General features: G+C 46.1%; 2 protein-coding genes across 3 annotated transcripts in view; one reads left to right on the top strand and one right to left on the bottom strand.

The window, feature by feature from the left end:
* The window catches only part of MEI1 (meiotic double-stranded break formation protein 1), a 37,362-nt gene extending 30,054 nt beyond the window's left edge, over nt 1-7,308 (bottom strand). For both annotated transcript variants that reach the window (XM_027680114.1, XM_027680113.1), the window contains exons 1-6: nt 7,165-7,308; nt 6,786-6,909; nt 4,331-4,381; nt 2,414-2,487; nt 1,521-1,626; nt 767-970 (exon numbers count right to left, since the gene is read on the bottom strand). In XM_027680114.1, coding sequence (XP_027535915.1) covers nt 767-970; nt 1,521-1,626; nt 2,414-2,487; nt 4,331-4,381; nt 6,786-6,909; nt 7,165-7,281 — 676 coding nt within the window. In that variant the 5' untranslated portion in view covers nt 7,282-7,308. The remainder of the gene's footprint in view (nt 1-766; nt 971-1,520; nt 1,627-2,413; nt 2,488-4,330; nt 4,382-6,785; nt 6,910-7,164) is intronic.
* On the top strand, nt 7,308-11,230 carry SNU13 (small nuclear ribonucleoprotein 13). Its single transcript, XM_027680119.1, has 3 exons — nt 7,308-7,446; nt 8,221-8,341; nt 9,331-11,230. Exons 1-3 carry the CDS (start codon nt 7,444-7,446, stop codon nt 9,591-9,593), a joined length of 387 nt encoding a protein of 128 aa, XP_027535920.1. The 5' UTR covers nt 7,308-7,443; the 3' UTR covers nt 9,594-11,230.
* The last annotated feature ends 49 nt before the right edge of the window (nt 11,231-11,279 follow it).

An 11,279-nucleotide genomic window follows, 5' to 3' on the forward strand; every position in this document is an offset into this window, starting at 1 on the left:
ATTTTCACAGGCTCTTACTGAAACAACTGCATTTAGCTAAAGGATATACAGACACACACAAAAATCCTCAGAAGAATAGTATAGATCACTGCTACAAGTATTGATGCAAATCATCAGTAATGTCAGTACAAATTCAAAGGGGTATCATCTGAGCTATAGAATTCTACTTTCAAAGGAATCATCATCCATTTCTAGTAGCTGAACAGATGATCTGAGGAGCAATCCAGTTCCTGCTTGCCTCCTACAAGAAAAATTAATTCCCTGGATGGTTTACAAACAAGGAATGTCAGAAGGGCTGAAATTGTGCTCCCCAGCAACAGCTGATATGTGTAGTTGGAAGCATAACTGCAAGAATATGCCACATTATCTTTCTAACCTAAATAATATGATGCTCCACATCTGAAGACTGTTTGTTAGACTCCATCCCTCTGCTCTACAAAACCCACCTGCCCATGCACAGCATTTGCATTCAAACACTTTGAGGGATGGTCAGGCCACAGCACAAGATCTGAAGAGACTCTGAAGATTAGTCAGTGCTGGGCAAATGTGGGGCTCGAGAGACAACAGGGGGCTGGGGCTGCTCAGCAGCAGGTCTGGTCCATGTGACTGCCATGGAATAACAGAAAGGATAGACTGCTTTGGACAAGCAGCAAAAAGATCCTCTAGAGAGAACAACCCACATTAGAGCGTCTAAACCAGCCAAGGATTTCTTCCTCATTTTAAGCCTCCCCTTGCACCTTGCAGGTTTCTCTCAGCAATGCCTTACCCAAACAATTAACCTGCAGCTCCTTTGTCTGTGCACACCCCAGGGTATTCAAGAAGAGACTACACAGCCTTTCTTCGAAGTGTGCTGAGAGCCGTTCTGTGCCAACAGGAGAAGAGTACAGCTTGCCATACAAGTAGCAGACAGCAGCCTTTATACCCTCGTTTGGGTACATCAAGCCCATCAGCAGATGATCCACTAAATTACCTAGGATAAGGAACAGAAACGGCAAACATTCACTGGCATTTTAAAAGCACCAACCTATTTCCCTTGAAAACTTGCAAAAGCCCCCGGGACAGACTGGTGTATGCAGATGAATGAATGCCACAATCAGGTGATGTGCTCAGCACCTTTTGACTCTCAGAGCAGAGGCACAGTTATAAAGGCTAGTGGAGCTCACTGTTCACCACATGAGGATCCATCATCTTGGCTACCTCCACAAACAGCTAAGTTTGCTCACCAGACCACCAGGGGCTGGATCAAGCTAAAAAAAAATAAATGTATGTTGCCTGTGAAGCAGACTCACAACCCAAGTTCAGAGAGGCTGCTTTTGCCTGGCTGGCTAAGACCACGATGATGAGCTTGCTATAAAGGTTCTGACCTGCAACCCAGGAGGCCTGAATGCCACTCTTGACTTCTGGACAGGCTTCTTGTGTGACCTTCATGAATTCACCCAGGGGAATGGGGAGTGAATGCATGCGTGTGCATATTAGGGCTGTGAAAACCACTCTTCAGTGGGACATGACATATTACTCACTGTGCTCTACCACCAGTAGATCAGCAAAGCCAGGGATGGCATCTGCCAACTTGCCCAAGAGAGCGAATGTGGGCAGGCTGCTTCTCATGGTAGTTGCTTTGCACAGCTGTAGAGGAGACAGAGAAAGAAAATGTTTCACTGATGAGGATACATCCAAAGGCAGAAATGCACCTAAACCAGCAATCTCTCAGTGATGCATAATCCCCCAGCACAGGATCTTTTCCTAAGATGGGTCCTCTTCACCACTTAGGATAAAACACAGGAAAACCCTGAACACAGCATTAAGTCTCAAAAATGTCTTTACATTAATTCAAGGGATCTCTTGCTTCTTGCTCCTCTTCCTCTCTTTCCCCTCCACCTTTTACAGGAGCAGATGAACCGTCTGAATTTCTTCTCACTTCTGCTATTTCCCAATTTTTTGTACCCCATGGGACCATCTTAAACTTAGGAATGAAGAGAGCAAGAGCCCATGGCACAGGCTCCTCATATAACTGAAACTGATAGGAAAAGAAGAACCTGAGTAAGGCACATAGCTTCATAAGTGTATCATGAAGCCATATGGCTGCAATACATCATGGGAACAATAGAAAAACTCTGGGGTAGACACCAACAGTGCCAACATCACAGCAGGGGAGCTGGCACTAGGACATCCAAGGCCAGGTTGGATGGGGATTTGAGCAACCTGCTCTAGTGGAAGGGGTCCCTGCCCATGGCAGTGGGGTTGGAACTGGATGATCTTTAAGGTCCCTTCCAACCCAAACCATTCTATGATTCTGTGATCCCACAGCAGCAGATGCTACATCCCAGTGCAGCAGCTGCAGTCTTGCAGGGTCACTAATTTCTCAATCTCTGAAGGACTGAGAGGAAGGGCAGGAGAATTCATCTTTACTGACCTCCTTTTGGCTTTCATTCAAAATGCACCGCAAGTACTGTTCTGACTTCAGCTCCACCACAAGCCGCACCAGAACTAGGCAGAGGAAACAGGATCAGTAATACACACACAAGAGCACTCACAATCCATCTTCCACGGGACTTTAGCAGACCAGTGAGCAAAGAGCTTAGAAATTAAATGAGTGCAGAGGTGCTGAGAGAACAGGGTATCATTGGCATTCCCAGCTCTATTACTTCTGATAGCCCAGCTCAAGCTCTCTGCGGCACCATTACAGCAGTTCCATTCTGGCTGCACTACAAACCATGCATGGAAATGAACTGCAAGCAACAAACTGAACATCACGACAGCAAGGAACCTGGAAGGGAACAAAGCTCTAGCTTTAAAAAAGCATTGAAATTTCTGGTCATTGAAGAGAGCAGGTTTCCTACAGTATTAAAACTGGCCTTTAAAAAATTTATCTTTCCAGAGAAGATATCAGAACTGAAATTTCTGAGGATCCTTAGATTCAAAGTCAGAGCTCCTCCTCCAGCTACTACTGTCCCTGAGATTAAGTGAAGTCTATCAGCTATTCCACTCCACTGCAGTTATCCTATATACCTTACCAGAAAGCAAGGCTCCAGTCACCTTTGTGGTGCTGTTCACCTCCTCAGCCCCAAGTGCTGTTATTCTTGGTTCACTGAAACTTTAAGAACTCTGTCAGCTCTGTCCTAATAAGAGGAATCAACAAGAAACGGTGTTTGCCAGGTACTGGCTGCATATCACCTGGGATGTGCAAACCACAAGGGAGTTGCCCGATGCTGGCAGGCTGCCTCTGCCTCCACACATATACCAGCAGACTAGTTTCAGGAAGCAAGTTCCTCTTCCAGTACTTCTACAACTGGGCACCTGAATGTTCAGCAGATAAATTTTTTCAATAGCGCCTTTAATGAGACACTGTGCAGAACATTGTTCCACAGGATTTGGTAAGGCTGTCTTGGATGTATCTTGCTGTCGTGGCATGACTCATTTGGAAAACATACACTTTCGATTTGTATCCTAGAAAAGCATCACAAAAAAAAAGTACCAGAGACTTCTGGGTTCACGATTTCTTGGTATATCCAGGGCAATAATGGAGGTTTATCTAGGAGAACTACTTCAGCTAATGAGTTGTGCATCTCAGCAGAATCATATCTTGAGACATGTGATTTATAGAGGGTTTAATGGCCATTTCTTGCCCAAAACTCTCAGAATCTCTTAAAGCTTTCAAGAGTTAAGTAACACTAATTTAAAATTCCTCTGTTTGAGAACATCCATCTCTCAACACACTGCTAACATGACAGAAAGACTTCTCCCCTTTTCAACACCACTTTAAGCAAGTGTCTGAAAACTAAAACCCCTCTGGATAAAGTTTGTCACACCTCCTTTCACCTTTCATAGCTGGATATGAAATGCATCACTGCATTGCTAATATCACTAGATTCATCAGAGGTGCCCAAGGTCAACTGGACTGCAGAGATTTCTTTGTCAGCCCTGCAGATGTTTCCTTCAGATTTCAAATTAGGGACTCCTCACAAAGAGGAACCTGCAGCCTGTGCAGCTAAATCCCAAATACCCTCTTGTCCTGAGGAGAAAGTAGTAGATCCCATGGACTTCCATTTGCTTTGAGACTTTGGTCATTGTTTACCACTGCTACCCATCTGACACTAAATTCATGGCACACACAGAACCTGTAAGAGAAATGTTAAATGTTTAATTCTGCATGCACTCCTCTGCCCCCAAAAATGGGAACAGACTGCCTGTTACTGTTGCACAGATAGGCAGTAGATGGTCTTCCCCATTCAAGCTGTGTAGAAGCCAAGCATCTCACTGTAGTTATCAGACAAGACAGATCCTCCGTTCAGAAACTGCCAGTACTTGAGATGTGCCATCTGTCTCTTACCTTCTACTAACAGGTCCAGGGCACCACTGTCTTCCACAGTATGCAACATCCCTAAAATATAAACCACAATAGGTCATGGAGTTCATTCCTGCTTGTATCACCAGTGTTGTAATTCCTTCTTGTAAGAAAGAGCTGTAAATTTTTTTCAGAACTGTTTCATATTCCCTGCTTCTCATGACACCGGCCTGACTTTGTCAGGGGAAGGTGGATACTCTCAGGGAGTATCGCAAAAGGTGCCTCCATAAGCAGGACACAAGGACATGAGGCATTTGGTTCTCTTGCAAATCTTTTATGTACTTTATAGTTGAAGTCAATGGCTCCACCTATGTCAGGGAATACGTAACTACTGCCATTGCCACATCTCACTGTGTATATCCAATATTATACATCTGAAACAACACTCTGGAATGACGGAAGTTACAGCCCAGCCGTGAGTTTCTGTCCTTTCTATCCTCCATTTATACTAATTACTATGAACAGTTCTCTCCCTCCACAGTACTGAAAAACCTGAAACCAAATCTGAACACCAGGTTTAAAGTATATGGAAACTATTCCAACATTAAATTGACCTTGAAGACACCATAAGTTATTTGTACGATGAGAGCATAAGATTGGATATATTAAAATAAACCCCTGTTTCACCTCAGCAGACAAGAAACTCTACCTCCCAGCTCCTTCCAACTTCAGGTACCTACAGCATCAAGTTCAGACCCCCTCTTCTAACACACCAAACCACTTGTTTTGACATATCCAATCAAACTAAACTACCTCTCCTCTGAAGACTCCATGATCTCTTGGAAATTTGACCAACGAAAGCAATGTTATGACAGGTGAATAAATTACTTATTTCCTTCCTCATCTGCCCAATCCTTAGTAATTCTAGAAATTATTTGCATACGGCATTAGGGAGTGTTGCATTATTAGCTTCATGAAATTCGCCACGTTCTCATATGTAAGAGATACACAATACATCTCTCTTCTCTTAACCCTCTTTCTTCTGCCTGTGCTTATCCCAATAATCTCTCTCAAAAAAAAGAATGTATTTTCCTGAATTCACTATTAATACTTCCTCCACAGCACTGCTCAAACTTTTGGTGGGTCCCTCTTATACTCTTGCACCAAATGATCCTTTGTTCATCCAAGTACTACGCAAAACGTACATGCCATTGTTTGTAGCCCCAAGCTTAGACTGAGATTTCAATTGCTCTAGGAGTTACACCAAGTACAGTAAAATCCCAAAGCTGTACTCAAACCACCCAATTACAAAGCTTCTTAGAGAGAGAATTATTTAAAAGCAGACAAGAGCATTGAAATGCAAGCACAGTTCCCCTGTCTTCTGGGGTATTTCATGTTAGGGCCATACAATGTAGAGCTGAACTGGCTATAAGCACCACTTTCTTCACTTCTCTATAGGATTATGTGTGCAGACAGCACTCCATAAAATTTGTGCAGTGGGGAGAACTAAACCTGCACAAAGTTCTGTTTCTAACAAAGATGCTTCCAAAACATGCAAAACACAATTTGTGGGAAATCAACCAGGAAAACACTGTTTGAATTATTCAGTGTTTCAAGGCAGGGAAAGGGTTTTGTAAGTCACTCTCACCCAAAGAACAAGAACTATCTGTGATATGCAAATGAGATAGTGGAATTAAAGGAATTTGGTATATTTGCTCTTTGAAGGCACTCATATTCATATCCTCCACCTTTCTCTTCCTGCCTTACTGTTCCCTCATTTGGACCATTATTTCTTCTCCATCTAAGATTTTAGATGGCATTTCAAAATGTTTCCCACACCACTGCTATGCAAACAGAAACCAGTAAGAGATGTTCAAGATCACAGAGACTGTTACTGGAAAGGCATTTTCTGACACTATTCTGCTGTAAGGCTGACCCACCAGAAAGAAGCAGGTATTACAGTCGTATGGCTACAGGATTTGTACAGATTTAAAGTGATGGTGTGAAAACCCACAATGAAGATTTGCATTTTGCAGATTCAATATTAAATCCTGCAGCACCTTTTTAACCTCACACTTTCATTTCTATATGAATCTTCAAAGAACTCCACAGTTCAGCACGATGAGAAAACCCTGAGGCATGAGACTGGAATGGAGGGCATTCAGGGAAGAGTCATAGGCCAGGTACCCCCTGTTCTCCAGAAAGAAACTTTACAGATATGTCTAGATACTTTAGAAAGCTGCAAGAGCTTTATGAACATGCCAATCCTATTCCTCCGGGAATGAAGAAATTAATTAATCTATTCTAAATCAGTGACAGGCAGCTTTCCCCAGGGAGTAATGACATACCTAACAGAATGGTGGAAGAGGTAGGCACGTCAGTATTCTTTTGCTTGTTTTTTTTTTTTTTTTTGGTTTCAAATGTGGAGAAGTTTCACACCTCTAACAAAATGTAACTGCCTCCTCCCTGCTGCTGCACTAGGGCTCAGCAGAGCTCTTACCAAAGAGAGTTCCTATCAAATGCATGCAGACCCTCTCGTCTGGTGCCAGCAGCTGGACGACTGGCAGCGCCTGCCAGGCCAGGGCATCCTGGAGACGGGACAGGACATGCTTCTTGCGCACCAGCTACGGATCAAAGACAGCAGCCCGTCAGCCCTTGGGCCCGAGCCCTGCGCTGCTCCCACCACCCCGGGGGGAAAAAAGGGCCATCAGGGCCCGGTGCTGAGGTGACAGGCCTGGCCCAGGGCCACCCCGGCCGCGCCCCAGCCGCAAGCGCAGCGCAGGAGAGCGGCAGCCCTGGCGGCGGGGCGGGGGCCGCTGAGGAGGCGCTCCGCGGCCCGGCCGCGCAGGGGAAGGGGCGGCGGGGTAGGCGCTGCCCACCGAGGCGCTGCCGTCGCCCAAGGTCTCCACGGTGCAGGCGAGGCAGAGCGGCGGGCGGAGCGGCAGCGCCCAGCGCACCCCGTGCCCACCGCAGGGCCCCGCGCCCCCCACCGCCATCCCAGCTGCCGGGACGCACGCCCGGCCCCGCCCTACTGGGGGTGGGCGGAGGCTCCGCGCCGGGGCCGCCCCGGGCCCGCCTCCCTTCCGGCGGCGGCGGGATCGCTCCCGCCTCTTCCTCCGCAGCGCGCTCGGGCACACAGCAGCGAACGCGCCGCGGCCATGGTGAGTGGCGTCGGGGCCTGGCCTCCGCCTTCGCCTCCTCCTCTTCCTCCTTCTCCTTCTCTTTTCCTTCTCCTTGTCCTCCCCCTCCTCCTCCGGGGGGCCTGGGGCGGAGGGTCGCCACCTCCCCGGCCGCGCGGCGGGCAGCACGTGGAGGCCGGGCGGGGTGCGGCTGGTGGCGGCGGGAGGGAACTCGCGGCGCTGGCGGTGCTGGGGGCACCTGGTGACGGGAGACCCGGCGTCTGGGTCACCCCCGCGCCGTGCCGGGGGCCGGACGGGCCGCGGTTCTGCCAGCGCCGGCGAACATCGCTTGTGACCTCGCTGCTGTTCCGTCCCACCACTGATGGTCACGTTTAGAAGCTATTTCTGATTTGCGGAAATAAACCTGATACGTGGTCTCCTGGGAGTTTCTTTAAAATATATGTCAGATTGTTAATTTGTGCACTGAAACGCTTCGTTTTATGTAGTCTTTGTGGTAGCGAACGCCTGAAGACTGCCCTGTAAGTTCACTGTTGCTGGTTTGTAGGGTGTGAATGTGTGAGTAGAGATGCTCTTTACTTTGATGTGAGGGATGTGTTTCTTATTTATCCCCTTTACTTTGATACAGGAACCCTTCTTGTAGAAGTAAAATGCAGTGGCATTTCTGCTACATGTGCAGAGCAGTGATATGACTCCACTAGTCAGTATATGTGATGGATATGATGTCTGTGCAGTGTTGCTCAGAACAAAGCCCCCTTTGCTCCTGTTGTAATACTTACTACTTCTTTCTTTCTCTAGAGTGAGGCAGAAGTGAATCCCAAAGCTTACCCGCTGGCTGATGCACAGCTCACCAAAACACTGCTGGATCTTGTGCAGCAATCCTGCAACTATAAGCAGCTACGCAAGGGAGCCAATGAAGGTGAGACCTGTGTGTTGCAAAGTGTGCTAGAAGTCACTGCAAGGATTTTGTGAGATGCTGTGGATAGAGATTGTCTTTTCTCTGTAGCTGTGAACCACTCATTCTATATTGATCTGGCTATTGCAAGTGTGTGTCTTTTTCCTCCTCCTTCAAGCTTGCTTAAGCAATACTCAGGGACAGAATTAAGTTGTAATCTTTTCAACATTTATATGCGATTCTGGTAGATTCCCAAATTGTGTTCCTGGTGCATGTCCTGTATCGTGCATACTTCAGTGGTGTGGCACTGGGTTTACCAGATGTCTAGCCACTTCAGAATCATAAAATGATTTGCATTTAAAGGGTACCTCTAGTGCAACCTGCTCAGAGAGTGGCTCCCTTCACAGTTGCTTGGGGCTTTGCTTAGTCAAACTTTTTAAAAAAACATAATCCCTAAGGATGGAAACTCAGTATTCTCTTAGGACCCATGTCCCATGGCTTAAACACCTCTCACGGCATGGCGGATATAAAATTACACTATGCCCTTGGAATCTCACTGAGGCAACAGTCACAGTCTGCAACTTGTGCTTTCTCCTGTGCACTCACAAGGACAGTGTGGCTTCATCTTGTCTGCAATCCCCCTGAAGTAGAAGACAGCAGCCATGCTGCCACCACTCCCACCTCAGCCCTCTCTTCTCCAGGCTAAACCAACTCAGCTCCCTCAATCTCCCCTCGTGGTGGGTTCCAGCCCCGTACCCATCAGCAGCCTTGGGCTGGCCTTGCTCCTTTGTCAGTCTCTCCACTGCACTTGATGGCAGTGCTGGGCACAGCACCCCAGCAGCCCTGTGAATAACCCCTTCCCTGGCCCTACAGCTGCCACTTTCCTTTGGCTGTCCTCATGCTACCTTGAGCTCTCCTTCCCACTGATACCAATTTCAGCATCTTCTAAAGTTGTTTTTCATTAGATGTGCTTTCCAGAAGGACCTAGACTGACTCTTCTGTTTCTTTTACAGCCACCAAAACACTGAACAGAGGGATTGCGGAGTTCATTGTGATGGCAGCAGATGCAGAGCCCTTGGAGATCATCCTGCACCTCCCTCTTCTCTGTGAGGACAAGAACGTACCTTATGTATTTGTGCGGTCCAAGCAAGCCCTGGGCCGGGCGTGTGGTGTTTCCCGGCCTGTCATCGCCTGTTCCATCACCATCAAGGAGGGATCACAGCTAAAGCCTCAGATCCAGTCTGTCCAGCAAGCTATAGAAAGACTGTTGGTCTAAGTGCCCATGAGTTTAAATGTGTGTGGAACAGGAAAGTGGAAGTTAGGGGTCATTAATGTTTAGCTTCAGTTGAGATGATAGTTTTGATATCAGTGCTTCAAAATGCCACATTTTTGTTTAATAATGGTTTAATTCTTAGCATTTCTGCCCCGTCTCCCCACTTTTCTATTATTCTACCCCAACACATTCATTCTCCTTGTATTACTTCTTAAAAAGTGATCGTAAAACTGTATCCTCTTTTATGTTTAAAAGAAAGAAAAAGTCCCCCGCTGCCCTTATTTCCCTGTCTGCCTGCTCAGGGCTTCTTTAACCCACCCATCAGCTTTCTCTGCATTGAAGTATTTCTGCTAAGCTTCAGCCTCTAACAGGTGTGAGTAACTGTGTTTCCGAACAGTTTTGGCTGCTGAGGAAAAGGGTTGTGGGTTTCCCACCTTAAGTGACAGGGCATTGTAGGCCGTGTATAAGGCGGGCAGCAGCTACTGTGTAGCAGCAGATGGAGCCAAGATTGGTACTTATAGCACAGTCCTTGTTCTTGAAACCAGACACAAGACTTCTCTAAGAGATGTATGGAGAACAGAAATCTTATGGCAGTACACAAGGGGAAATGTCTTATCTCAATTATTTTTAAGTACTGACTTTTTAAGAAAAAAATAAAAATGCTGACAAAGCTAAATATAATTGTCATTCCCTTGGTGAAGCATTTGCAACTAACTGGAATGTTTCTACTTGTACAACTAAACTACTCAGAGGTTGCCTAAAGGCTGTTGCAGTGGAGTAATTCATACTCCTTCACTTTCCTTTGCATGGACTGTTATCACTGAGCTTGGGCTTCCTAGAGAAGTTAAGTACAAAACCCATGGTAGAGGGCAGCCTGTTGTGGCTGACAAGTACCCTACATCTGGCTGATAATTATAAGAAGTATGTCATGCTTTTTAGCTACTGCACTGTGGTCACCTGACTGAAGATGAACCCTGTAAGTCACAGCCAAGGAAGCAGACGGCAAGTAATTTTTCAAAAAAATCAACTTGTGTCTCAAGAAGAGAATGCTAGATCATTTGTTCTGGAAAAACATGGAGCACCACCAGCATTCTGGATTAGTGGTGGTTTTATTGAACTAGCTTTAGTTAAATGCATATTGTATAATAAATCCACTTACTGTTCTGAACAGAAGTGTCTAAAGCCCTGTGTTGGAATGGGCCATATCAAACCTGGTTCCTATTGCACGATGCCAAAGCAAAGTAGAGTGGAAACAACAACAGGTAACACCAATAGGTGCAACAGCAGAAGGCAAAAATAAATTTACCTGTAATGTTTCCACAGGCACTAACTTCATACCTTTAGTAAGTACATCCCAAGCAGGTGAAATCAGCTCATGAAATACTGAAGACATCGTGTCTGTATGTTTTTGTAAATGGCTGATAACAGTAATCCTTGTGAACTTATTACAAGTATTTTTAGAGTCCTTTCAATTGTATGAGGTTTAGAAAGGCTGCTGTTCCCTTCTACTGATGCTGACTGTTGAGCTAGTTGTGTTTAGAACCACAGCTTTGCCAAGGATTTGCCCTGTTGTACCAAGACAGCTGATGTAAGACAAAGCACAAAAGGAGCAGAAATAAAGGATTCTTGAGCAAGCAAAACTGTTTTCTTTTTCTGCTCTGAAGCCTTCCATCATTATCCCTTTTAAAC

This window comes from Neopelma chrysocephalum, unplaced genomic scaffold, assembly GCF_003984885.1.
Source record: "Neopelma chrysocephalum unplaced genomic scaffold, ASM398488v2 Primary Assembly neopelma1_59, whole genome shotgun sequence".
Classification (NCBI taxonomy): Eukaryota; Metazoa; Chordata; class Aves; order Passeriformes; family Pipridae; genus Neopelma; species Neopelma chrysocephalum.

Excerpts from the sequence above, each read along its gene's own strand:
- SNU13 (XM_027680119.1), top strand. Across the intron at positions 8,342-9,330 it reads ACGCAAGGGAGCCAATGAAG|CCACCAAAACACTGAACAGA; the intron begins GTGAGACCTGTG and ends TTTCTTTTACAG.